Genomic DNA, 27266 nt, shown 5'->3' with positions numbered 1-27266 from the left:
TTGATTGTCTGAGCAAATGAGACGATCTTTAATTATAAGTTTAAGAATGTTATACTCCTGCCTGCCTTCGGAACTGAAATCATAAACCCCCTTTTTTCTAATTTGTGGATGAATGTGATCCTAAAGTCCTCTCTCTTTTGAAGTCCCACCTTCATTCCCTCAGTCCGCTGCCTCCTCTCCCTGCAGCTCCTCCTGCGTGCCGCTAAATGCTGAAAGAGTTAAGAAGATTTGGCAGCACGGTGACAACCAGCCAGCCGGTGAGAGGGGAAACCGGCTTCCGGTGGCCAGAGGGAGGCAGCTCACTTGCCCGGGATTAAGTGGGATCGGGAGAGATTACAGCCCTCCTCTCTCTCTCTCTCTCCCTCTCTCTCCCTCGTTCCCTTGTAGTTCGGTGAAAGCGTAGTGCTCCGTCCAGTCTCCAGGGAATATATACCCGTCGTATTTTCGGTTTCCTGCACCGATAACGGTGCTGAAACCTGCAGGAGCTGCCGGATAGAGGTTCCCAGCATCCCTCAGGACTTGGTCGTACAGGTAAGAGCCGTGCACCTGATGAATTTGAAAGAAAGGGAAGGGCTGGGATGAAGGCCAGATGGGTCATCCTCTTCCTTAACTACAGACATTTGACAGATGGGTGTTTACCTCATAGGTAGCTTTTTTTTTAGTTCTTACTACCACTTTACTCACACTCAACTATTTGCGTTGCAGGACCAGGGATAAAAAGATGGTTAGAAAAACCTGCTTAAATGCTTTTGGTCCTACTTTTTTTTTTGGGGATGGGGGTCAATCACATTGCTCTACTTAGTGTCAAATTTAAATAACGGCTATATTAATTCTATCACAGCACAATTAGGAAACAGTTTATTAATCTGAGTTTCCACTGCATGTCCTGCGACACTCCGTCAGCCAGAGATTACGCTGTCCACATCTCTGTATTTTCACTCAAGCTGCCGTGAAGTGTGCCATTAACCCCCCCGACCCCGTTCACACACACTAATGACTTCACCTCCTGACCTCTTCCCACTAGATGTGGATTTTTATAAATGTACTCAACCTTGTACTTTCCTCTCCTCCCCTCCCCTCCCCCCTCCTCCCATGTTGTGTTTACCTTCCTTTTTTCTTTTTTTTCCAGGTCATTGCCGGTCCTGGTAAGCTGTCAGCGGGGAAGTCGGGGTCAGAGGTCGGGAGTCTGATGACCATGAGGCAGGCGGTGGAGGCTCAGGTGTTAAACCCCCACTGTGAACTGGGAGAACACGGTCAGTGGGGCCCCTTTTAGTTTATTCATGGATTTTCCTTTTCACACTCTCACTAAATAACAATCCCGATGTGTGTGTGGATGCGTTTGTGTGTCGCAGGCCTGCGTCAGATCCTGACAGATGTGATCGAGGAGGTGAGGCACTCGGTGAATCAGGACATCGATGGAGCGGAGATTCTCCACAGCTTGTTGAACGCCCCCTGGCTGCAGTCGCTGCTCAAGGTCTGGAAAATGCACTGCTGTAAATACTATAACTTCTTTTATTATTAAATTCTTAGTGACTTATCAAAGTGATTTGTTTTCAGGTTTACGAGAGTCTTCAGAGGCACCTGAGAGATTCTCCAGCTCCGGTTCTGGACTACGCTTCAGGACTCTCACTCCAGGTTCGATTATGTTGTATTTTTTTAACCACACCTTTCTTCCAGGCATTTTGTGGACATGTTTTTATTAAATATGTGTCATAATCCCTGTGTGTGCAGTTGCTGATCGACATCAGGGCGTTACAAGGCGGCTCTGAAGAGGCCAAAGAGCTCTACCGTCTCCTGCGGCAGACTCACCTGCAGGTAGGAAACCTTGCCGGGGGTTCTGTGCTTATTTTTTTTTCAGGGAAACCAGTTGGTCGTGCTGATGTGTACTTTTTAAACTTTACATTTTTAAATCGGTTACAAATACAGCAAACATTCTAGGCACAAAAACAAGAGAGACAGAAATATACTTGATAATCTATATTTTCTTAAATTTTCTGCATACATATTGAAATGATGTTCCCTGTAGACTTCATCTACAAATACATTTTGAGTGAATATCATTAAAGAATCCAGATTTTCATGGGCGACAGCTTTATGCTTTAATTAAACCAGACTTCTAACGTTGACCTGATATTTACCTCAATTTCAAAAACGTACTTGTGTTGTATGTTGACAACCAGTTCAGCAGTTTGTATTGTGCCTGATTTGCGTTGTGTGTGCAGGCTCTTCTGTCTGCTCATGATTCCGTGGCCCAGCGGGACTATGAGCCAACGCTGCCTCCGATGCCCGAGGACCTGCCGGACGACGAGGAAGCCACCAGGATCGTCTGCCTGGTCAAAAACAAACAACCCTTGGTGAGCTACTTGCCTAATCCCTCCCCATTACTCACTCTAAATTTAGGCATTGTTAAATCATAAAACTGCAAATTCAGTTTAGTTGGTACAGTTTTTTTGGAACAGCTTCTTGAGGCCTTATTTAGGCTCTAAAATAAGGCCATGCTTTGATGAGATCATTATATTTATTTAATCCCTACTCACCAAAACAGGTTTGTTGGGTATTAGGGAAACCCATCAGATAAAGCTCACCTTCTGGAGCCACATAAATAAATGTGACCAGAACATGAAGTCACACTGTCGCTGGGCTCATCGTTCTAATGCAAATGGTTTCAATGTAGCGTTTTCAGAGATTCCACTCAAATCTGGATTTATTTCCTCCCCTGGTCACTGGCATGTTGCCAAAAGTATCTGGACAGTAAAGTGGACCATTGATTTTGTCTGTGTAAGCAGATGCACATGGATATTTTTAATATGTAGGTTGTTTTTTTTAGCCCAATATAAATCGGACAGCTGATGTATCCGACAGAGACCAGATGTTAGAATTTTATAATCTCTCATTTGTGTAATTGTTGATGCTACAGATGATTTTCCAAACGTTCGAAGCTCCTGGACGAGATGGATGTCTAAGAAAAACATTTGGTGTCAATCTGTGCAAAATACTTAATGCATGTGTCTCCTGTTAGTTACTGCTTTGTCTTTCTGGTGTTTCTTTTGTTGACTAACGCAGCCTTAATCTCACTTTTCCAAGCAGATATTCCATAATTCCATATTCTTCAGTCCCCTGTGTTGAATATTTGAGTGACCGTCTTGTCCCACAGTTTGGCAATCGCCAGAGACTTGGGCTGCCGCTGGCCAGTGCCTCCCCTCCCCGTGCGAAAAGCCCCCGAGCGGGAATCAGCAGTCACTGGGAAACCGTGAGACGCCTGGCCTGGCAAAGGCTCCACAGAGGCGGTGCGTTCGGGTTCCAGAGCCCCCCCGCCAAGAGCCAGCTCCACCTTGACGGCAGGGATCCATCGTGGGGTGGCATGCGGAGAGGCAGCTTCCCTCCAGCTGAAGCGCTGTGTCGCCCAGCAGGGGCTCGGCCGTACACCCCACCTAAATATAAGCCAACGAGTAACTGTCGTGGGTGCTGTAGCAAACCGGTGAGCCAGTGTAGAGTCTGTTACGCCAACCTGCTCTGGGAGCCAAGCCTGAACCGCTCGGCGCCTTCGGTCTACAGCTCTGTCCTGATTGGTAAGAAAAGAAGACCCTGTGCATTTCTTCATCATTCATCATCGCACCTTCATCTTCCATCACCTCTACCTCCGGCTTTTTTCATGGATTAACCATTTCTGCTTTCTCATTTGGAGACAACATCATAGAAGAGCTCGACAGTGGGAATGAGGACGAGACGGGAGAGTCTGCCGGCGCCCCGTCCCCGCTTCCCGCATCCCGGCGTTGGACCACGTCTCCCCCCTGCCTCACTGTCCCTTACTGTGCCAACATGGACGACTACCTCCCGCCGGGCTTGCCTCCTCGGCTCAGAACCCGAAGCCCTCGCATCCGCACGGCTCCCCCGAGCCCCATGCGCCCTCACCGCGTGATGGACATGCCCCAGGTCGAGCTCGCCAAGCAGGAGAGTCTGGACGAGCTGAGGACGAGCGTGCAGCTGGCCGCCAGTTCAATGGAGAGCAGCACCAAGGACATCAAGCTCCTGGGGGAGAAGATGGCAGCCGCCACCGAACGCATGTCGGAGACGGTGCAGGACAACTCGCACGCCTTAGTCCTCCTCTCTCAGGTGGTGGACCGGCTGCAGACGGTCCTCTCCGCCTCCAAGGCTGACATCAGCTCCCCGAAGCATGCGGTCGCCGAGCAGGTCAGCACACCCAAGAAAAGCCCGAAGCCTCAAGGGCATCGTCCGTCTCTGACGCACCAATCCAGATGTTCCTTCCCATCGCTTCCTTCCTGCACCTCCTCCTCCAGCTCCCTCAGCAGCTCGCTCGACGCTCCCTCCACCTCCCAGGGCACCAGCGGTCTGTCTGTGTCTTGCGGCGGGTCACCTCGGACCACCGTCAACGTCCCTTTGCCTCAGAGGCAGCGCACCTTTGCTGATCTACAAACGTCCAAGCATCCGCTGATCAACGGGCAGGAGAAAGGAGGTCGCTCCAACAAGCGGAAGAAGAAGAAGAAGAAGAAAAAGAAGGCGACGTGAGACGCGTGGACGAAAGTGTCCAGAAAATGGACTTCATGGGTCCTTTCGAGCCGTCTCTGCAGAGTGGCCGACTTCTAAACGTGCACAGTGGTAGTTGAAATTTCTTTTGGTTTTCTTCATCGTCTTGTAACTTTTCCTTCCTTCATATTTCCATCATCATCTCCTTCTTCCTCACCACCAACGATGTCTGACATCTGGAGCCTTCATTTCAAAGACTTCACAACTCTGGTTCACTTTCATTCTGAGCGTTTGGTTTTCATCCTGTCGTTGCGTCCCACAGACTCCATCAGTGTCTCTGTCCCGGTTTGTGTGATTCAACAGGTTTATTTTATTTCCGTACTTTCATCTTTTTCTGTTCTAGGGAGCGACTATAAAGAGGAACGAGGTCACGGGGGAGATTTTTATCGCCCGGGTGATTCACGGAGGACTGGCTGATCGAAGTGGTGAGCCGATTTTTAGAGCTTTTGATTGCCCCTGGACAAAAGTAACTGGCCCTTTGACGTGATTTCACTTTATAGCATCGTCACTGGTCAGCTAAAAACACTTGGGTCAGCTCCAGTCAATAAAGAAAACCACGAAAATAATCTCTGAAAGCAATATGAATATGAAAATCTCTGTTTCTTAATCTTCAGAGTCAATTACACAAGCGGATCAATTTAAATTCAATTTGTATTTGTGTGTGTGTGCGTCTGCAGGTCTGCTCCACGCAGGGGACCGGATCATAGAGGTGAACGGTTTCCCCGTGGATGGGATGGAGCCTGAGCAGGTCATCCAAGTCGTGGTAGGTCGAGTGCGTCATGGCAGCTTTACGTCCCCCCTTGAATTACTCATATAACTTTTGTGAGTCCTACGTGTCATCTAATCAGTTCGTGTGGTTTCTTCAGCAAGTGAGGTCGCAGGGCACCATCATGTTCAAGGTGGTTCCCATCACAGAAAGGCCGGTCCACAACCAGACGATGGTAAATCACCATAATTTATACCTACCTCATAGTCACACATCTTAATCTATTGAAGATTTGTTACTTTAAATCAAATCATTAACATACTTATCATCTCTACAAACTGTTTTGTCTGGTGCTAGCTCTACGTGCGGTCCATGGCCGACTACAGCCCCCAACAGGACCCATCCATCCCCTGCGCCGACGCCGGGATGAGCTTCCGAAAGGGCGACGTGCTGGAGATCGTGGACCAGACGGACGCCCTCTGGTGGCAGGCCAAGAAACTCCCCAGCAACACAGACTGCGCCGGCCTCATCCCCTCCACCAACCTGCTCAGACGGTCAGAAGGGTTGGATTTAGTTTAGTCTGCCTGTTTTTAAATATCATTTCCACTTTGGCGGAATATTTACATGATGCACAAACCCTGAGGACATTCGCTTGTGTGTGTTCGGTTGGACATAGAAGCAAATTGAAATCCTTCCTATTTCATATTGGAAATTGATTCATTGAAACCCTTGTTGTGTGTGTTGTAACAGGAAGCAGAGGGACTTCTGGTGGGCTCAGCCTTATCAGCCACATGCCTGCGTTCAGACCTGTAAGTCTTTAACTCACCTCAGACTTTGAATTAACAGTCCACCACAGTGTCTGGTGTGACGCCCCCTGTACGACCTGATGTCACAGTAGAGTTCTCCTTGTGTTTTACTCCACGCTTACTGAAGTGAGCACTGTAGACGAAGGTAAGCGGAGATTACACTTCAGGTTTGGGGCCAAAAAAACCGACATGTATTTCTATGTTCTCCCTCGGATGTAACTTTTTACTTTCCACCCACAGAGGAAGACATGATGGCCATTGATGGGAGATGTGTCGAAGCAGGTAAAGCCTCAGCTGCCACTTAATTGATAAATCTAACAAACGTCTTATGTGTCTTTGTGATTGACATCCTGTGTGTGTGTGTGTGTGTTTTTCTTTCTGACAGATGAGGAGGCATTTGAATCTGGTAGGTAAGTCTTTGTGGATCTAATCCGTCTTTGACTGTGAACTCGGTGTTCAAGATGCAAAGCTCTGTTTCCTGTCCTTCACCTAAAGCTTTGGTTTTTTCTTTCTTTTCCGAATTTTCCTGATGTCTCACTGGGGGAAACGTCAGAGGAGCTCAGAGAAGGTGAGAACACGTTAAATATGGGGGGGACTTTAAATATAGGGGGGTACAAATAGATAAACAAAAGATGAATCATTTTTTATTGATGCTCCTACCCAAAATATATATATATCTTTATTTCTTCCTTTTTATTTCTCACCATCCCTTCTTCCACTTTCCCTCCGTGTCTCACTGGGCTTCTCCTCATATCCAATCAGAGGAGGATGACTTCACCAGCAACATTGAGGGGGTTTACTTAAGTAAGTCTCCAAACATAAAGATGCTCATTTATACTACACATCAAAATCTATCCCTTTTAGGTAAGTTTCTATCAGGGTCAGGACACTCATGACTTTAATCTTCATTCTACCTCAGCGGGCTTCCGGCGCAGCATGCGTTTGTGCAGACGGCACTTCCACAGCACCACGCAGCCGTCCTGCCACGCCCGCTGTCCCAGCAGCTGCCACAGCGCCACCAGCAGCCCCTACGAGGAAGTGGTTCGCTACCAGCGCCAACCGCAGGACCCACAGCGCCTTATCGCCCTCTTAGGTACACCAAGCAGTTATTGTTTGAGTGCATCAATAAATTAATAACATGTATAAACGTTTAAAATGAAATGTTGATGGATCAGGGTTATGAAATGTAAGATTAGGATCAAGTTGTAGATGTTTTTATTCTGATGTTCGCAGGTCCGTCTAGTGTGGGTGTGAATGAACTTCGGAGGCGCTTGATCGAAACGAACCCCAACGTCTACCAAGGAGCTTTAGCTTGTATGTAGCCGACTGAGATAAATACGCAAAAAAAAATATATATATATATATATATATATAAAAGTACATCCTAACCCCTGATAGTAAGTTTTTATATGAAATGTGGTTAATAAGATTATTTTTCTTTTCCTTAACCAGACACCACGAGGGCACCCAAATCCTATGAGGAGTCGGGAAGAGAATATTTCTTCACCAGCAGAGAAGTCTTCGACAACATGGTTTATAACAACAGGTACGGCCTCCGAGTTTGTAATGCTTGTCTGAGATTTTAGTTTGAAATAAAGGTCAAAGTTTCACATTTTGTTCCTGATTCGTGTTAGAAACATAAAGTAACATGACACAACTCGTAATAAAATGACGTGATGATGTTCCACAGGTTTCTGGAGTACGGCGAGTACAAAGGGAATCTGTACGGCACCAGCATCGAGTCCGTGAGGGAGGTTTTAAACCGGGGAAAGATCTGCGTCATTGACATCGAGCCCAACGTAAACAGTAGCAGGGATTCAAGTTTTGAGAAGGAGAAGTTTTGCGCAAATTTGTGTTTTCCATTTAATGACATGATCATCATTCATTGTGTCTAAATTAAAATAATTCTGTTAACAAACAGATTAATTAGAACCACCTAAGTTTCCATTAGTTTCATTAGAATTCATTTAATTTGAATCCATCTTCTCTATTCAGGCCATTCAGGCAGTGAGGACCCACGAACTGAAGGCCTACATCATCTATGTGAAGCCTCCGCCTCTGGAGCACCTCAGGGAGACCAGACAGGATGCGTGCATCACCACCAACTACTATGTCAACAGACCCTTCAAAGTAAGATCACTTTTATGATTTAGTTTGGTTCTTTTCAGTGTTTCAGTTCAGAATTAAAAACTCATTAGAATAAAGTTAAAAGAAAAATAAGCTTTACAAATAGATGCATGTCATCATTGATATACTCAAGAGCACCATGTTATGATATATTTCATTTCAAACCTATTTAATTTATGTTTTCTAAACGTTTTCATCTAAGAGCGACGACTTCCAGGAGATGGAAGAGGCCGCCCGCAAGATGGAGTCGCACTTCTGTCAGTTCTTTGACCACGTGATCGTTAACGACGAGCTGCAGGACTCCTGCGCCCAGCTGCTGACCGCGGTGAGGAAGGCTCAGGACGAGCCGCAGTGGGTCCCTGCCAGCTGGATCCGGCCCACCACCGAGTCCTGAGGGAGGACGAAGGGGAAGAGGAGGGGCGAAGAGTGATGTGACCCGCCCCCCTGGCCCTTTTTTTTGTTTTTAATTATTATGGCAGCAAATTTTGGCAAACTGAAAGTCTGGAATATCATCTGGAAAACATTAACATGAAATCAATTTGTTTTTCTGTCCAACACTGCATTTTCAAGGGGAGTAGGGCATGAAAAAAAAAATCGGAATATTTTGATCTGGGTGTTTCTGACGTGCTTGATCTGGTTCTTAAGTCGTTGTCAAATCCCCAAAGACAAGATGAAGCTGGACTCGTGCCCAAAGAAATCCCTGAAGCTCTGTCAGTTTAATCAGCTTTTTGTTTGTCTTTTAAAAGTAGGAAGACAACTCTATTTAGACAAGTATAATAACACTACGATCTTGGAATTATTACAGTCACAATGTCCTTATAATAAGGTAGATTTGTACTTTGCATGTAGCTTGCTCTGCTCCCCTCTGTTGTAACATAGATCTGCAAAAAAGACTTGAGGTTTGTCCAACTGATGTTTACAAAGTAGAAATCCAAATGCAGTTTTTTTTTAATCTTGTAGGATGGATACTTTACAATAATCTGAAAGAATGATCCAGGTGAGCTGACTTCCTTTGTAGATCCTGTGAGGTAGAGCCACAGAACAGGATGAAGTACTCCATATGTCACGTCTATCATTTCTGTGTGTTTTTCTATAGCTTAGCGTTTGTCATTGCACGCCAAAAAATTTACCCAAGGTTTACAAAAAGCTAAATTAACCAAATGCTGTGTTTGGCAAACTTGCAAAAATAACACTTTAGTGACCTTAAACCATGTTTTTCATAGTAAAATGCTTCCAAAGTGCATGCAAAGCAATGGAATTTTAAAACGTGTACCTGTTTGTGACGTTAATAAAGCAACTATCATAGTAATTTGTCTATGCATGCACTTATTTTGGCTGTTTTTTTAGCACTGACAGGCACTGACAGACAGTGATGCCCTATTGAAATTGTAAGGATAATTATTATAATTTTTCAGTCAAATTATTTGGCTTTTTGAGGGCTTTAACATGCTCAAATTCTTACCAAAATTTGCAAAAAATTAGAAAGTGGGGGAAATTAACGTATGTTGGAGGAATTTTCAAGGGGGGTGGCAAAATGGCTCTGTAATTGTTTATTTTTTTCAGGAAAAACGCAAAACGCTTCAAAATGCATGTGCTTGGGCCCACTCAGTGCTGCTTTGAAGTACTAGAAATTTTAGAAATTGTATTTTATAGTTGGTACTTTCTTTTTTTTCAGCTGTTCTCCCTTGAAATGGAACATTTATTGTGAAGACACGGGAAAGGCGTGTTGTCTTTGGTAAATACGAAGAAAGTGGAGTTCATTCCACTGGATGAGCTTTGAGAACATCTGGAGAGAGAAATGAGGGCTAACACGTTTGTTTTCCTAAATAACGGTATAAGTGGCTATTAAGGATTAACATTTCCGAGCTAGCGGTTTTGAGTTGTTTGTGTAGCTAACAGTTGTGTTCTAACTGTATGTTTTTAACACATTTGCTTTGTAAGTTACGAGCATTGAGCAAATCTCAAATATTCTGTGTTTCTACGACAGAAGATGCGGCCCATGGAGCTTCCGCCTCTTCCACAGGTTAATGAGAGATGTATCCGGGTTTCAAACCCCAAACCTTTTTATTCACAGGTATTTATAGGATCACTGTGCTGTGCCATCGTCATTAATGTTATTTATTATACTCGTTTTACGATGCACTGTCTTCAAAAGAACCATTTGCATCTAAGTTTTTCAATTATAACTTTTTACTATTAATGCATTACAACACAACAAAACAAGGATTCGTCTACTTGCCCCAAAAGACGTCAGGCGGTGGAGCAAATAAAGTTAAATGTGATTTAATGAATCCAAAAGAGAATGAACTGATTCTCTGAACGAGAAAATGTCGTTTGGTTTTTTTAACCCGTCATTTCAAGCAAAACTGAGTTGCAGACAGAATTTATAGAGAAATCAAAGTGCTCCACATTCAAATAGTTAAACGATTTTTATAGTGTATTAATTAATTAAGTTATTTATCACTGGAGTATAAAATTCAGCCGCTTTAATTTTCTTATATATGAGGATTCGTGCGTTTCTCTGTTTTGATATCTGAGTCAAAACTAAAAGCTTTTACTCCTCGATTGTCACCAAACAAACCTAGAAGAAATAGACTAAGCTTTGTTGTCGCAGAGATTAAAACCCAGATTTCGCAGACTTGCAGACTCGCAGACATTTCCCTTCCTCATAAATAAAACACACTGCTTCAAGAGTTTGAAAGAAAAAAAAAAAGAAAAGGTCCTGACCTCTTACCCCGAGTAATCCTCTGTCGCGGCAGATGTATGAACACAGATTTAGCCGAGTATTGAACAGCCAGGATGTTACTTGTGGCTTTACTCCACTCTTACTCGATTCTCGGGTGAAATGGCCAGAAAGACGATGGTAAGATCTTTATTTCTGATGCCTTATCCTAAATATTTTTAAACTCTTTTAAACTCCAAACCAGATCGAAAGGACAGGATCTGAGACATACAACAATAAGTCATCAGCATAAAGTGACAATTTAAATTCTGTGCCCAATCGATAGATCCCAGTAAGAAAGACTAACTTAAACGTGTGTGCGTTCACGTGCAGAGCTTCTCCAGGCGTCAGAGTGCTCCGACTTGAGGAACACCAGCGTCCAGATGGACGACATTACGGACTTCCAGCACAATCAGCCGAACAGAGACTTTTCTAGAGTGCACAAAATCTTCAGGTGAAGGAAACATGTCTCTGTAAGAAAAACAAGACACGTGAACGCTTGGTCCTTTCCCCCTTTTCTAAAATATCATCTCTTCTGCATTTCCTGTAGGAGGTTCGGTCTGTACTGCCACGGCTTCCTGGCGGGCTACGCCATGTGGAACATGGTGGTGGTGTACATGTTGGCCGGCCCGCACCTCACCGCTCTGTCCAACCTGCTGGAGCAGTACCACAGCCTGGCGTACCCCTGGCAGTGTCTGTTCTACGTGCTGCTGGCCATCAACACTGTGGCCGCCTTCGACAGGTGAGGATCAACCTTCTCCATTCGTGCATGCACTGAACTCTGGGCATTTTTGGGAACTTTTCCTGTCAGCCCCCTTGTAGAAACACCCGAGTGGAAATTCAAATTTGGGATCAAATTCTCCCAGTGTGGCTGCTGCTATGACCCAGGTCAAATAAAAAATGATCAGATTGCAGTGTTAATAGTTGTTTATTTTAAATCTTTTCAAAGGTGCGCGTTTTTATCTCAGAGTATGAAGCTGAAAAAGCTTGTGTCAGTATCGTAAAACCTGCTCAGACTCAATCTGGCCAAAGGCTCCGTGACTCTGCCAGAGATCATCCTGGATCCCAACGCTCTCGCTTCAGTCTGTGAGTCCGCCCTGTATTTGTCATCCAGCGATTCCTCGACAAGTTATTTTTTACCTGAAGTAGCTGGTGTGAGTTTGGTTTCAGTTTTATTTCTCCCTCTGGTGTAGTGGATTGCTTGGCGTTGGTCCTGTGCTTTGGCGCTGCCTTGTCTGATCTACATCCCCCTCTGGAGGTAAGTTGCACCCACTTTAAGGAAGCTAGTATTTGTGGTTACCTACTACATGATAGTGACTGGAGATCAATTAATTTTTAAGACCTAGCTAAATCAAATTTAAAACTTTTTAAGTCTTTTTTAGGCCTAAAATTCCGATGATTAAATTTAAGACTTTTTAAAACCCCGCGGGAACAATGTGTAATGCACGGGCCATCCAAGGACCTCCGGTGGTGCTCCTAAACGGATAATACTACAGTTATAACACACGGAAATTACAGTTACGGGGACATTTACTATAGAAGGCTGAAAATACAGCTACAAGAACAGTAACAAAGCATCTATTATGCTTATTTCTCTCCACTTGTCCAAGGGAGGGTCCGTTGCTGCGTCAGGTAATAGGTCAATTTAGATTGAGTCTGGAAGCCCTGGCACGACGTTTCTAAATATTGGGTATCGTTTGTTTTTTTCCCCGATACCGGTGCCTGAACAGATACTTAAAAAAAAAAAAGAGTTCAAAACGACAATGACAAGATTTTAGAAAGGGTTTTTAAATTTGTATAACTTCGAGACTCTGGCATGCTAACTAGTTATGCGGCCCTGTGCGGTTGGCATCCAACTTATAAGAGGGACAAGTGGAATTTAGCCACACGAGATTGAGCAATAACAGGTCTGGGATGATTGGTGACATTATTAATGTCCGCGTTTGCGCTGCTGGCAAACTGGATGGCTTGCATCTGGTGTATGATCAGACGGTTTTAACCTTCATTTTGAGCTTCTCTCAATCATGGATAATGTTAATCATCCTGCTCTTCATCAATGGTTTGGGGCAGGTAAAAAACTTTATAGCTGCTTTGATGCTTGATAAATATACACTTCTCATCTATTGTCACGCACTTTCAAGATTTACAATGAAAGTGTAAATAACTTGGTGCATTTCTCTTCCCTGTTCTACACTCATCAAAAGGATTGTATTCCTTTCTCCCTGCGTGCAGGAGCTGAGATCTTCACCGGCAACGTGCGAGTCCTCTACTCATCTTTAGGCGCGTGTTTAGCGTTTCGCTGGAGATCTGGAGGTTCCTGGGTACATCACCAGCTGGATGGCGCTACGAAAATATGTCTGTCTGATTGAATCAGTGTGACAGTGAGTTTGTTGCCTTGTGTTACAGAGCCCCACTGTCGAAGATCGCAGGACAAAGAATAGGACTTTTCTCCTACGGTTCAGGATACGCTTCGACTCTGTATTCTCTCCAGGACAACTGTTTCAATTTCCATGTAAGTGTTCACTTTTGCTCAGTTTCCATGACTTTTCCAAACCTGGAAAATGAAAAAATAAATTCCATGTTTTCCATGGTTATTCACGCTTGTGCCGCAGTTTCAGATGTTGAAGATGACCTGGCTGATCTGGTGAACGGAGATACAGCTGATCAGTACACAGACAGAGAAGAGGTGGTCAAAAAGAGCAAAAGGAAAAAGTATGTTTCTAAAGCACTACATGTTATATCTGCAAGGACTGACTATAAAAGCAATTCTCCATATCAGCTCATCTTTTCTCAGTTAATCAAGGACTTGATTTGTTGAAAAAAAAGTTGGAAATGTATTAAAAACAGCTGCTTTAATTTGCCCAAAAGCCCAAAGTGACGTCTTCCAATGTCAAATCAGTGAAAACCTTTTTTTACAATCATGTCTGATAAAGAAGAGCAAAGTATTTGCAAAAATTAAAGGTAAGATTTAATGCGAGAACAACATGGATATAAATTATGATGTTATGGTTATAACATTTTATTGTTGACGTTTTAGGAAGTCGAACGACATTGAGTCGCAGCTTCCGGATGAGTTGGACGAAGAGGAGGATGTGATTATCACCGACACCCCCCCTCAACCGGACGGGAAGGTGGATGTCGAGAGGAACGGTGAGTAACAAAGGAAGAAGAAGACGTAATTGAGGCTGTTTAATGGTGAAAGACTAACTTAAACGTGTGTGCGTTCACGTGCAGAGCTTCTCCAGGACACCGGCGTCCAGACGAACAGAGATTGTTTTCCGACTGTGCGCAAAATCTGCAGGTGAAGGAAACATGTCTCTGTAAGAAAAACAAGAAACGTGAACGCTTGGTCCTTTCCCCCTTTTCTAAAATATCATCTCTTCTGCATTTCCTGTAGGGGGGTGGGTCTGTTCTGCCACGGCTTCCTGGCCGGCTCCGCCTTCGTGAACGTCTGGATAGTGAACGTGTTGGCCGGCCCGCACCTCACCACTGCGTCCAACCTGCTGGAGCAGTATCACAGCGAGGCGTACCCCTGCCAGTGTGCGTTGTACGTGCTGCTGGCCATCATCATTGTGTTCTCCTTCGAAAGGTGAGGATTAACCTTCCCCATTCGTGCATGCACTGAACTCTGGGCATTTTTGGGAACTTTTCCTGTCAGCCCCCTTGTAGAAACATCCGAGTGGAAATTTGGGATCAAATTCTCCCAGTGTGGCTGCTGCTATGACCCAGGTCAAATAAAAAATGATCTGATTGCAGTGTTAATATGAAGCTGAAAAAGCTTTTGTCAGTATCGTAAAACCTGCTCTGCTTCACAGAGTCAATCTGGCCAAAGGCTCCGTGACTCTGCCAGAGATCATCCTGGATCCCAACGCTCTCGCTTCAGTCTGTGAGTCCGCCCTGTATTTGTCATCCAGCGATTCCTCAACAAGTTATTTTTTACCTGAAGTAGCTGGTGTGAGTTTGGTTTCAGTTTTATTTCTCCCTCTGGTCTAGTGGATTGCTTGGCGTTTGTCCTGTGCTTGACCACACAGATGACCAGTGATCGAATCAGCCAGTACCTGTCCTTCAACAGAACGTTATGGTGAGATCACTGGAACTGTACTATGCTTGGTTTTTACCTCTCAACACGAAACCTGCATATGAAACCTGAAGCTCTCACTTTCTGTTCTCCAGGCCACCAGGGCACGAGCACTCTATCCTCCAACCATAGCTGGCAATCAACCTGGTGGTGGCGCTGTTTGTCAACCTGGCCTGGATCTTAATAGCGTCCCAACTTGAGACAAACTGAGGGTGAGAAAGAATATTCCGTGTTTGTGTTTGGGGGATTGCTTTAAACGAAGATCCCCGTTTGATTTAACTGTCTTGTCCTTCAGGTTATCTCATGGCCATGGAGCTGGAGCCGACCAAACCGGGGGACAAATAGGAAATGATCGCCTGAGGAACACGTGTATCCGCTGCGACACTACAGCTTTGAACATATATTTTTGCACTGTGTTTTGGCATTAAACTTGTGTTGTATTGTGTTTTTTAAATGTCAATATGTTGTTGTTGTTCTTTTTAAATACAGGGTTTTACCCAACAAATTCAACAATGTGTTTTATTTTATTTTTGCTGAAATTCCCACAGTGTGACTTAAAACTGATAATAATAGTATATTAGCTTTATTTGTATGACACAACTCTTGAGGACTTCACAAGAGGATAAAAAAATAAAAATTAGAATTAAAAAAAGAATTACAGTGAATTAAATCATAACGAATGAATGACATCGTAATAAAGTAAATACAAATATATTATAATAATAAAAGCGATGTATAAAAATGAAATTGCACACATGCACAAAAATGTGTGAGCGTTGCTATGGTTTCAGTATCGATTACACCCTTATCGATTACTTTTCCCTGTCCGGACCGTGTAGTCGAGCCCGGACAGTGTGGTGACGCTGGAAAAGATTAACATTGAAAGATTAACATTGAAATCAACTTGTTTTTCTGTCCATCACTGCACATTCAAGGGGAGTAGGGCATAAAAAAAAAAAAATCTGAATATTTTGATCTGGGTGTTTCTGACGTGCTTGATCTGGTTCTTAAGTCGTCGTCAAATCCCCAAAGACAAGATGAAGCTGGACTGGTGCCCAAAGAAATCCCTGAAGCTCGGTCAGTTTAACCAGCTTTTTGTTTGTCTTTTAAAAGTAGGAAGACAACTGTATTTAGACAAGTATAATAACACTACGATCTTGGAATTATTACAGTGACAGAGTTCTTATAAAAAGGTAGATTTGTGCTTTGCATGTAGCTTTTCAATGTCTTGCCTTGCTCCCCTCTGTTGTAACACAGATCTGCAAAAAAGACTGTAGTTTTTTTTTAGATCTTGTAGGATGGATGCTTTACAATAATCTGAAAGAATGATCCAGGTGAGCTGTCTTCCTGTGTAGATCCTGTGTGGTGGAGCCACAGAACAGGATGAAGTTCTCCACATGTCACGTCTATCATTTCTGTGTGTTTTTCTATAGCTTTGCATTTGTCATTGCACGCCAAAAAATTTACCCAAGGTTTACAAAAAGCGAAATTAACCAAATGCTGTGTTTGGCAAACTTGCAAAAAAACACTTTAGTGACCTTAAACCATGTTTTTCAGAGTAAAATGCTTCCAAAGTGCATGCAAAGCAATGGAATTTTAAAACGTGTACCTGTTTGTGACGTTAATAAAGCAACTCTCATAGTAATTTATCTCTGCATGCACTTATTTTGTCTTTTTTTATGGCCCGTGCACTGACAGGCACTGACAGACAGTAAGGCCCTTTTGAAATTGTAAGGATAATTATTATTATTTTTTAGGCAAATGAATTGAAACCTGTTCTCCCTTGAAATGGAACTTTTATTGTGAAGACACGGGAAAGGAGTGTTGTGTGCGTCCCTTGAATGAGTCCGGGTGGCAACTCGCCCCTTGCAGAATGTAAATAAAGCGAACAACAGGAGAAGTAGCTGTTTATTAACTTTCAAACTGATGTCGTCTGTGGTAAATACGAAGAAAGTGGAGTTCATTCCACTGGATGAGCTTTGAAAGTCTCAGCTCTGAGAACATCTGGAGAGAACAACGGAAAACTCGAAGGTAGCTAACACGTTTGTTTTCTTAAATAACGGTATAAGTGGCTATTAAGGATTAGCATTTCCGAGCTAGCGGTTTTGAGTTGTTTGTGTAGCTAACAGTTGTGTTCTAACTCTGTGTGTTTTTACGCATTCGCATTGTAAGTTACGTATACATCGCATATATTCTGTGTTTCTACGACAGAAGATGCAGCCCAGGGAGCTTCCGCCTCTTCCACAGGTTAGTGAGAGAAGTATCCGGGTTTTAAACCCCAAACCTTTTTATTCACAGGTATTTATAGGATTACTGTGCTGTGCCATCGTCATTAATCTTATTTATTATACTCGTTTAACGATGCACTGTCTTCAAAAGGAACATTTGCATCTAAGTTGTTCAATTATTACTTTTTACTATTAATGCAAAAGCCAAAATATCACATTCATTACAACAACACAAAACAATAATTCGTCTACAAGCCCTAAAAGAACTCAGGCGGTGGAGCAGATAAAGTTCAACCTGATATAATTATTCACAAAGAGAATGAACTGGTTCTCTGAAAGAGAAAATGTCGTTTGTTCTTTTAACTCGTCATTTCACACGAAATTGAGTTGCAGAAGTGCTCCACATTCAAATAGTTAAACGATTTTTATAGTGTATTAATTAATTAAGTTATTTATCACTGGAGTATAAAATTCAGCCGCTTTAATTTTCTTATATATGAGGATTCGTGCGTTTCTCTGTTTTGATATCTGAGTCAAAACTAAAAGCTTTTACTCCTCGATTGTCACCAAACAAACCTAGAAGAAATAGACTAAGCTTTGTTGTCGCAGAGATTAAAACCCAGATTTCGCAGACGCGCACTTCCTCCAAAATAAAACACACTGCTTCAAGAGTTTGAAAGAAAAAAAAAAAGAAAAGGTCCTGACCTCTTACCCCGAGTAATCGTCCGTCGTGGCAGATATATGAACACAGATTTAGCCGAGGATTGAACAGCCAGGCTGTTACTTGTGGCTTTACTCCACTCTTACTCGATTCTCGGGTGAAATGGCCAGAAAGACGATGGTAAGATCTTTATTCTGATGCCTTATCCTTAATATTTTAAAACTCTATTAAACTCCAAACCAGATTAGGTGTTATGTAAGTGTCAGAGACTGAAATAGCCTCAGAGCGACTGGTTTTATAAGAGCAGGTGTATCACTTTTCTATTGGTTTGTCGAAGTGAAACGAGAGATAATTTGTTAATGTGTTTACGCTTCCTTTGATGGATGAGAGCGTCTCAATAATTCAATTTCACCTCCTGCAGTGTTTGATTTGTGGTTTCTCAGCACTGTCGCTAGTGGTAGACGAGTAGATTTTGTGTGATATAAATGTTAAGATAGCACATACTGTATTTCTACATCAGCCCTGCTGGTTTTGTGTTGATATTTGGCCGTGAAACAGATATTAAACTTCATTCTATGTGAAGAAAACCATGACAAAGTTTTAGAATGAATCTGGAAGCTTGTTAAATTAAAGAGGTATGAATTAAAATAATTCTGAGTCATGGAAACAAAAAGTTAGCGTCCGTAGTGATAAATCTGATCTGATCAGAATTTATTTTTATATAATATTTTTTGACAAGAACCTTTAAAAACCTTTGACTTGTGTTTTTCTCTTTTGTCTCTTAAGCGAGGACAACGGTCGCTCCCCCCGATGACGAGGTACATGAATGTGTTATTTTCTGACTGTGACCATATAATAATCATTTTGTTTTCACTTACTGTTTTTGTACTGACCCATATTTTTGTCATCTCTTTCTTTGTTGTGTGAAACGTGAAGTCAAGACACTGCTGGTGAGTCAGAATCTGTAGAATATAATAATTATAATAGCAACAAATATTTAATATCTTGTATGTGCATCTTGTTGAGGCTATGTATATTCTATTAACATTCTTATTTGATTTTATATAATCATGTATCCCTCTTTATATTTGTACTGAAGCTTTTCTAATTTGGATTCACTTTTTTGTTCTCACGCAGGCGAAGGGGCAGCACCGAGACAAAAGAAGAAGAGGGTGAGGAAGGAGACGAATGGAGTTGATGATGTGGACGGTACGAAACACAAAGGGTCTCACGCTGTGTCCCACAAACTGTGAAATGCTGCTTTGTGTTCAAGAAAACATGAGAAAATGTTCTGCGAGGGGAGAAATTGTTGGCCCCATCAACACAACTTAACCTTTCAGAGTAAAATGTCAATACTCACGCACCGCTTCCTTTTTTAGATCAGGGGCTGGAGATGGGAGGCCTGGACAGTAGGAGGACATCTGAGGTGGGAGAGCAACTTTCCCTGGAACCCACAAATGGAGCGCTTACCGGGAGGAGGAGGAAGAAAAAGAAAACTGCCACTATGGGTAAAAAAAGGCTTTTACAACATGGCTAGAAAACAATTTAACTGTAGAAACAGCAGAAACAGTGGCAGATCGGTGCCTTGTTATGGAGTAATAACAGTATGACCAGCTCAGTTTGGATGGAGGGGTATATTCACATATATTCACGCTTGTGCCGCAGTTTCGGATGTTGAAGACGACCAGGCCGATCTGGTGAACGGAGATACAGCTGATCAGTACACGGACGGAGAAGAGGTGGTCAAAAAGAGCAAAAGGAAAAAGTAGGTTTACAAAGGACAACATGGTATATCTGCAAGGACCGACTATAAAAGCTATTCTCCATATCAGCTCATCTTTTGTCAGTTAATCAAGGACTTGATTCGTCAAAGTAAAGTTGGAAGTATATTAAAAACAGCTGCTTAGTTTGCCCAAAAGCCCAAAGTGACGTCTTACTATGTCAAATCAGTGAAAACATTTTTTTACAATTATGTCTGATATTAAAGAAGAGCAAAGTCTCTGCAAAAATAAAAGTTAAGATTTAATGAGAGAACAACATGGATATAAATTATGATGTAATTGTTACAACCTTTATTGTTGTCGTTTTTAGGAAGTCGAAAGTCGTTGAGTCGCAGCTTCCCGATGAGTTGGACGTAGAAGAGGATGATATCATCACCGACACCCCCCCTCCTATCTACCAGCTTTCTCTGTTCTCGGCCCCACACGGTCAGAGCCAGCCGGGCAGGAAGGTGTTTGTCGAGGGGAACAGTGAGTAACAAAGGAAGAAGTAGAAGAAGAAGAAGACGTAATTGAGGCTGTTTAATGGTGAAAGACTAACTTAAATGTGTGTGCGTTCACGTGCAGAGCGTTTCCAGGCGTCGGAGCGCTCCGACTGGAGGAAGACCAGTGTCCAGACGGACAACATGACGGACTTCCAGCACATTCAGCCGCTCTGGACGACCAGAGACGTTTCTATCAGAGTGCACAAAGGCTACAGGTGAAGGAAACATGTCTCTGTAAGAAAAACAAGACACGTGAACGCTTGGTCCTTTCCCCCTTTTCTAAAATATCATCTCTTCTGCATTTCCTGTAGGAGGTTCGGTCTGTACTGCCACGGCTTCCTGGCGGGCTGCGCCGTGTGGAACGTGGTGATGGTGTTCATGTTGGCCGGCCAGCACCTCACCGCTCCGGCCAACCTGCTGGAGCAGTACCACAGACTGGCGTACCCCTGCCAGTCTCTGTTCTACATGCTGCTGGCCATCAACACTGTGGCCGCCTTCGACCGGTGAGGATCAACGCACATGCACTGAAGTGTGGATATCTTCCTGAATTTTCCTCAGAGTTAGTTGCTCTGGGCATTTTTGGGAACTTTTCCTGTCAGCCCCCTTGTAGAAATGTCAAAGTGAGCCCATGTGAGGACCGAGCAGGAGAATGGGGAATATTCACAGTGATAAAAAAGCATAAAAAAAGGAAAATCTCAGTTTTGGCTGCTACCACTATCCAGATCAAGATACAACCTAATAAAAACACAGCGTGAAAGGACACAGAATACTTTGCTCATATGCTGACATTTTAATTTCAAGTAAAAAAATTATCTGATTGCAGTGTTAATATTTGTTTATTTGAAATCTTTTCAAAGGTGCATGTTTTTATCTCAGAGTATGAAGCTGAGAAAGCTCGTGTTAGTTTCGTAAAACCTGCTCTTCTTCACAGAGTCAATCTGGCCCAATGCTCCATGGCTCTACGAGAGTTCATCACTCTGAATCCCGTCGCTCTCGCCTCATTCTGTGAGTCCGCCCTGTATTTGTCATCCAGCGATTCCTCGACAAGTTATTTTTTACCTGAAGCAGATGGTGTGAGTTTGGTTTCAGTTATATGTCTCCCTCCCGTTTAGTGGATTTCTCGGCGTTGGTCCTGTGCTTGAGCCAGCAGATGACCAGTGATCGAATCAACCTGTACCCGTCCTTCAACACAACATTATGGTGAGAACACTGGAACCGTGCTATGCTTGGTTTTTACCTCTCAACACGAAACCTGCATATGAAACCTGAGGCTCTCCCTTTCTCTTCTCCAGGCCACCAGGGCGCGAGCACGATATCCTCCACCCATGGGTGACAGTCAACCTGGTGGTGGCGCTGTTTGTCAGCCTGGCCTGGATCTTAATAGCTTCCCAACCTGAGACAGACTACACTGAGGGTGAGAGAGAAGAATCTGTGTTTGTGTTTGGGGGATTGCTTTAAAGGAAGATCCCTGTTTGATTTAACTGTCTTGTCCTTCAGGTTATCTCATGGCCATGGAGCTGGAGCCGACCAAACCGGGGGACAAATCAGAAATGATCGCCTAAGGACCACGTGTATCCGCTGCGACACTCCAGCTTTGAACATATATTTTTGCACTGTGTTTTGGCATTAAACTTGTGTTGTATTGTGTTTTTTAAATGTCAATATGTTGTTGTTCTTTTTAAATACAGGGTTTTATCCAACAAATTCAACAGTGTGTTTTTATTTACTTTTTGCTGGAATTCCCAAGGTGTGACCAAAAACTCAGTCATCATAGTTTTCGCTTTATTTGTATGACACAACATTTGAGTTACAAAGGACTTCACAAGAGGATAAAACAATAAAAATTAGAATTAAAAAAATAATATCTGTGAATTAAATGATAATTAATGAATGAAATCGTAATAAAGTAAATACATGGTAAATACAATAAAATAATAATATAAGAGATGTATAAAAATGAAAATGCACACGTTCACATAAAAATGTGTGAGCGTTGCTATGGTTTCAGTATCGATTACACCCTTATCGATTACTTTTCCCTGTCCGGACCGTGTAGTCGAGCCCGGACAGTGTGTTGACGTGGTGACGCTAACAGAGTTTAGGTGGAAAACATCCAGATGTTCACGAGTCAAAGTCACTGGAACTGTTCTGCTGAACGTGAGCAGTCATGCTGGACTTCGCCATCTTCGCCGTCACGTTCGTCATCATGTTAGTCGGCGCGGTTCTCTACTTGTACCCGGTACGTGTCTGCAAGTTTCAAGTTAGCTTCCCAGCTAGTCGTTAGCTCGCCAGTCCCCACCTTAAAATGGGGGGTTTAACACTGCATCTCTCCCTGGAGAGCGAGAGCATCCTCTTCAAGCCAGTTTAAGAATCATACACAAACATTGTGATCTGTTAATGAGTTCGGCTTTAGTGAAATACACCAATCAGAAAACTGCTTCAAGAAAATACAACTTTAACAAGTCAAAGTGGGCGGAACCCAGGGTTGATCCTCTCGCCAGAACGAGCTAGAAAAGTAAAAAATATAGAAATCGAACTCTGTAAAGTCTGCCACTTACACGACGATTTTATCTATTTCATTTGTTTTTTGGCAAAGAAAATGTGTGCGTTAGCCCCTGTGAAGAAAGTGCGCTTATGTATTCATGCTCATTTAAATCGTATAAACAATAACTGTTATTACTGTTACAGCTCAAATCCATTTGTGACTTTATTTACAGTCATCCAGAAAAGCCTCTGGCATCCCAGGTCTTAACCCTACAGATGAAAAGTAAGTAAATGTGTATTAATCTTTGCAGCTTCTAGAAACTTCAATTTAGTGTAAATGAATGTCTGCTGGCATCACACATATTTATTTATCAAATGTGTATAACCATCTGTTGACATGAGATTCACATCCATTGTTTTCTGCCTCGTCAGGGATGGCAACCTGCAGGATATCGTGAACCGAGGCAGTCTGCACGAGTTCCTCATGAGTCTGCATCAGGAGCACGGGTCTGTGGCGTCGTTCTGGTTCGGTGGTCGGCCGGTGGTCAGCCTGGGCGCCGTGAACCAGCTGCAGCAGCACATCAACCCCAACCACACCAGTAAGTCCACCAGCAGGGAGGCAATAAAACCACAGTCGTCGCTTTGTAAACGAAAAATAACCTCAACACTTTCCTTTGGCTCCACTCAGCCGACTCCTTTGAGACGATGCTGAAGTCGCTGCTGGGTTACCAGTCAGGGATGGGAGGCGGGGCCACTGAGGCCATGATGAGGAAAAAGGTGTATGAGAGCGCCATCAACAACACACTGGAGAACAACTTTCCTCTCGTGCTCCAGGTTTGTGCTGCTGATGCATAGAATGGTTTAGAAGTATTGAGCATTTTTCAAAACATCCCCTCTGGGATCGTCTTTTGTTTCCCAGCTGGTGGAGGAGCTGGTCGCAAAGTGGAAGTCGTTCCCAGTGGACCAGCACACCCCACTGTGCGCCCACCTGCTGGGCCTGGCCATGAAGACCGTCACTCAGCTAGCTCTGGGCGAGCGCTTCAAAGAGGACGCAGAGGTCATCTCCTTCATCAAGAACCATGACGCGGTGAGGCAGATTGCTTTAAACATCTTAAGTCACCAAATATCACTGTGTGTGTCGATTTCATGCATGTTTTTAAAAAGTACTTCTTGTACTGTATTTTATGGTGTAATGCAGGAAGTTCTGTTGAAATACATTTCTTAATTATTATTATTTTTGCGTCTTCTACCTCATTTCGATGCCACCAGATCTGGTCAGTAATCGGAAAAGGCTACTTGGACGGCTCCCTGGAGAAGAGCACCAGCAGAAAAGGACACTATGAGAAAGGTGAGTGAGGTTATTGAAGGATGTGTGTGAACACTAAATTGCTTTCTGTCTTGATTTTTCAGTCTAGCAAATCAAATTTTTGTCTTGGTCTTCGGTTTTTACCTTTTTTGCCCCCTCACACCTGCTGTGCGTTGAAGTGTGGGATTCTGCTCTCGTTCATGTTGCTTTAGGGATACAGGGCTTTGCAGAGGCTCAGCTATGATCTGTGTGTAAAGCTGTGTCACAGACAGATAGAGATAGAGTGGCAGAACAGACATACCCAACCCATTCAGGGCTATCACCTTAATCAGTGAACCGCCACTGTTCTTAGGGACCTTTATTGATTTTCTGCCAAGGGCAGTTGTTTAAGACACTTGGCATCTGGCTGGAGTTAATCCTGGATGCCGTCAAAGGGACTGGAAGCAAAAACCCAGACCTTTTAACCATTTAACCATTAATGACAATGTTATGTTTTTTAAATATAATTTCTTCAGCTCTGTCAGAGATGGAGTCTGTGCTGCTGTCAGTGGCGAAGGAGAGAAAAGCCCAGAGAAAGCAAAAGGCGTTTGTTGACGCTCTCCTTCAGTCCAGCCTCACAGAGCGACAGGTGAATACAGATGAAGTCTCCCACTCTGGTTTGAAACCTGAGCAATAATTGAAAAACCTTCACATTTACCGCGAAGGTCTGAAATGTACAGAATGCATCTTTTTGTTTGTTTCAGATCATGGAGGACTGCATGGTTTTCACTTTGGCTGGAAGCGTCATCACTGCCAACTGTAAGTGACAACTGTGAAGCCGGCTGGAGATGAAATCTCACAATCAAACATATTTTATGATGGATTTCATCAGCGTCGCTGATGAATTTTGTGATTTTTCAGTGTGTATCTGGGCACTTCACTTCCTGTCCACCTCAGAGGAAGTCCAGGACAAGTTGTACCAGGAGCTTACAGAAGTTTTTGGTTCGGCTCAAGTTTCTCTGGACAAGATCCCTCAGCTTAGGTAGGATCTTTAAACCTGGCAGCTGGATGCCTGACATTGGTCAAATTTGAGTGAAACAAACGTTCGATGAACTCATGCTTATTTCATTTCTGTCCCTGACCAGATACTGCCAGCAGGTCCTCAATGAGACGGTGAGGACAGCCAAGCTGACCCCGGTCGCGGTTCGGCTTCAGGAAGTGGAGGGCAAGGTTGATCAACACGTCATCCCCAAAGAGGTATCTGGTTTCCATCTGTGTGGCTCTTTGTCCGTTGATTTCTTCCTGGCTGATTGTCACAGTATTACAGACAATCAGTGAAGTTCGAAAAAATAACTAATTATCAGGCAGGGGATAAGGAAACAGCTAAAAGCTTGTGGAATTATTAAATAATGAAGTATACTGTTTTGTTTGTAGATATTTGCATAAATGTGCTCAGTTTTTGTATTTAAACTTTGGAAAGACAAGAAATACTGAAATTATAGTGGAAAACATCATAATAACTGTATTAACTATTCTTAGAATATAATGTTTTGATTTTGTTATCTTTCAGACTTTGGTGATTTATGCTTTGGGAGTTGTCCTGCAAGATTCTGACACATGGAGCACCCCCTACAGGTTTGCTTCATAATGAAAAATATTGATGTTTAAAAGGATGTAACAGCTCCATCTTTACAGGCAGGAATATTTATTTGTCCAGTGTCTGATTTGGTGATCTTTCAGGTTCAAGCCAGATCGCTTTGAGGAGGATTCAGTCAGGAAGAGCTTCTCTCTGCTCGGCTTCTCGGGGAATCAAACGTGCCCAGAGCTCAGGTATAGAACCACATTAAAACACAGAGATCTTAGTAGTCAAACCTGGAAGAAATTAAATAAATTACTTTAAATGATCAGGACCAACTCCACAGTCAATTGTGTTTGGTGTCTCCGGCAGGTTTGCCTACACTGTGGCCACCGTCCTGCTCAGCACGATGGCGCGGCAGCTGAAGCTTCAGAAGTTGAAGGGACAAGTCATGGAGGTCAGATCTGAGCTGGTGTCCACGCCTAAAGACGAGACCTGGGTCACCGTCAGCAGGAGGAGCTAGAACTCGTCTTTAAACACCGCCGGTGGGCAGAAGAGCTGAAGAGTCCAATTATTATTTTACGTGACAGTAATTAACACTAAAATTAGCATCAATCTTGAGGGACCTTTCTTAATTTGGAGGATTTTTAGCACTCCAGTTGCACCACCACTGTTTTCCTGGTTGAATTATTTTTTCAGCCGAAGCCTGAAGCACATCATTACCCTCTCTCCCCACAGATCAACTCTGCACTTGTTGAAAGACTGTTAAAATATCAGTATTTTAAATATTCTAAAATACACTTTATGCTGCCAGATGTTTGTTTTTTATAAATCCAAGTACAAGTGCCTTGAATCAGAGGGAGGTGTTTGTCTATTAACATAAGCCACATTGTCTTTAAACATTTCATTTCGTTTTTTGTAAAAACATCTGAAATAAATTAAATACATATGAAGATTTTGTGTTTGTGATGTATTGCATATCACCGCTTCTCTAAGTGTTACTTAAATAATTCTGTTTGCTAGGGGTGTCATGTTTCAAGCTTAAACATTGAATATTACTTTCTTTTTTTCATCATTACATTAATATTTTTATTTCCATGATTTTTGAAAACAGATAATAACAAGCCCATCACAGTTTCCTAAAGCTGCCACCTAGTTTAACCACAAAAGCCCAAACCGAAAAATATTTAATTTACTATAAGACACAAAAAGCATAAAATCCTCACGTTTAAACAGAGCAGGAATCGCTTGATTATTGATAGATTTTATTTATTATTTGGTTAATCACTATAGCGCTATATTAAATGTGACTTATTATTTGTGAGTTGTTACAGTGCAAAGTATTTATAGATGGTTGTTGCCGAGAGGTCAGAGGCCTTATGGCTGTGGGGGGACAACTGAGAGTGGAAGTGGACTAAATCAATTTAGAATGAAGTGATAAAATGCCTGTTTCAAAACAAAGAGACAACAAAGGTTCTGTCGCTCCTCACGTTCTTCTTCAGCGGTGCAAATTTGTAACAAATGTTGTGGTTAACCACATTATGCACACCCAAATGCAATAGAGAAAGTCTGGCACTCCATCGGCCCCCTAGGAGCCTCTCCTGCTGCTCTGCGATAGAATGAAAGAGGAATCCCTGACAGGAGTTTTGTTGCAAGTATTTCATAGTGAGTAGAATGAGTCTGGAGCATTTTTTCAAACCACACAACTTGAGAAACATTGCTTTATCCAGTGGGGGGTTTGGTTTTTCTTCGTTTCTGTTCTCAACATGTTTTGGGAACCCCTGC

The 27266-nt window shown here is 43.0% G+C and overlaps 3 protein-coding genes and 1 pseudogene across 3 annotated transcripts; all 4 read left to right on the top strand.

Moving 5' to 3' along the window:
• Positions 1 to 1190: 1190 nt before the first annotated feature.
• On the top strand, positions 1191 to 9476 carry LOC132996746 (MAGUK p55 subfamily member 4-like). Its single transcript, XM_061067099.1, has 21 exons — positions 1191 to 1253; positions 1353 to 1474; positions 1558 to 1635; positions 1732 to 1815; positions 2223 to 2354; positions 4889 to 4970; positions 5223 to 5308; positions 5412 to 5486; positions 5609 to 5805; positions 6002 to 6060; positions 6185 to 6202; positions 6298 to 6339; positions 6443 to 6463; positions 6611 to 6625; positions 6820 to 6861; positions 6977 to 7150; positions 7291 to 7371; positions 7510 to 7603; positions 7748 to 7856; positions 8053 to 8187; positions 8387 to 9476. Exons 1-21 carry the CDS (start codon positions 1196 to 1198, stop codon positions 8576 to 8578), a joined length of 1896 nt encoding a protein of 631 aa, XP_060923082.1. The 5' UTR covers positions 1191 to 1195; the 3' UTR covers positions 8579 to 9476.
• Positions 9477 to 11029: 1553 nt separating this feature from the next.
• Positions 11030 to 15344, top strand: LOC132997014 (transmembrane protein 237A-like; annotated as a pseudogene).
• A 1504-nt stretch (positions 15345 to 16848) lies between these two features.
• LOC132996733 (transmembrane protein 237A-like) lies at positions 16849 to 21840 on the top strand. The gene is made up of 14 exons (XM_061067086.1): positions 16849 to 17015; positions 17196 to 17231; positions 18660 to 18691; positions 18810 to 18823; positions 19011 to 19082; positions 19253 to 19381; positions 19539 to 19638; positions 19965 to 20122; positions 20219 to 20351; positions 20448 to 20639; positions 21068 to 21141; positions 21249 to 21336; positions 21429 to 21550; positions 21634 to 21840. Exons 2-14 carry the CDS (start codon positions 17199 to 17201, stop codon positions 21696 to 21698), a joined length of 1212 nt encoding a protein of 403 aa, XP_060923069.1. The 5' UTR covers positions 16849 to 17015; positions 17196 to 17198; the 3' UTR covers positions 21699 to 21840.
• A 354-nt stretch (positions 21841 to 22194) lies between these two features.
• On the top strand, positions 22195 to 26436 carry LOC132996731 (cytochrome P450 20A1). The gene is made up of 13 exons (XM_061067078.1): positions 22195 to 22375; positions 22854 to 22903; positions 23053 to 23219; positions 23309 to 23454; positions 23540 to 23707; positions 23890 to 23968; positions 24442 to 24554; positions 24670 to 24724; positions 24827 to 24947; positions 25051 to 25162; positions 25476 to 25540; positions 25646 to 25735; positions 25854 to 26436. The coding sequence occupies exons 1-13, from the start codon at positions 22304 to 22306 to the stop codon at positions 26002 to 26004; spliced, it is 1389 nt and encodes a 462-aa protein (XP_060923061.1). The 5' UTR covers positions 22195 to 22303; the 3' UTR covers positions 26005 to 26436.
• The last annotated feature ends 830 nt before the right edge of the window (positions 26437 to 27266 follow it).

Source organism: Limanda limanda, chromosome 23, assembly GCF_963576545.1.
Source record: "Limanda limanda chromosome 23, fLimLim1.1, whole genome shotgun sequence".
Lineage (NCBI taxonomy): Eukaryota > Metazoa > Chordata > Actinopteri > Pleuronectiformes > Pleuronectidae > Limanda > Limanda limanda.
Note: the sequence above shows the minus strand (reverse complement) of the source record. Positions and strands in the feature narration are given on the sequence as shown.

What these genes read in the sequence shown, in the direction of transcription:
- LOC132996731 (XM_061067078.1), top strand. Translation starts at nt 22,304, where the DNA reads ATGCTGGACTTCGCCATCTTCGCCGTCACGTTCGTCATCATGTTAGTC. An exon ending in ACTTTCCTCTCGTGCTCCAG is followed by an intron (nt 23,455 to 23,539) that starts GTTTGTGCTGCT and finishes TTTGTTTCCCAG; the next exon opens with CTGGTGGAGGAGCTGGTCGC. An exon ending in AACACGTCATCCCCAAAGAG is followed by an intron (nt 25,163 to 25,475) that starts GTATCTGGTTTC and finishes GTTATCTTTCAG; the next exon opens with ACTTTGGTGATTTATGCTTT.
- LOC132996733 (XM_061067086.1), top strand. Translation starts at nt 17,199, where the DNA reads ATGCAGCCCAGGGAGCTTCCGCCTCTTCCACAG. An exon ending in AAAGAAAACTGCCACTATGG is followed by an intron (nt 19,382 to 19,538) that starts GTAAAAAAAGGC and finishes CTTGTGCCGCAG; the next exon opens with TTTCGGATGTTGAAGACGAC. An exon ending in ACTGTGGCCGCCTTCGACCG is followed by an intron (nt 20,640 to 21,067) that starts GTGAGGATCAAC and finishes TCTTCTTCACAG; the next exon opens with AGTCAATCTGGCCCAATGCT.
- LOC132996746 (XM_061067099.1), top strand. Translation starts at nt 1,196, where the DNA reads ATGAGGCAGGCGGTGGAGGCTCAGGTGTTAAACCCCCACTGTGAACTG. An exon ending in CGGTCCACAACCAGACGATG is followed by an intron (nt 5,487 to 5,608) that starts GTAAATCACCAT and finishes GTCTGGTGCTAG; the next exon opens with CTCTACGTGCGGTCCATGGC. An exon ending in CATTGAGGGGGTTTACTTAA is followed by an intron (nt 6,862 to 6,976) that starts GTAAGTCTCCAA and finishes ATTCTACCTCAG; the next exon opens with CGGGCTTCCGGCGCAGCATG.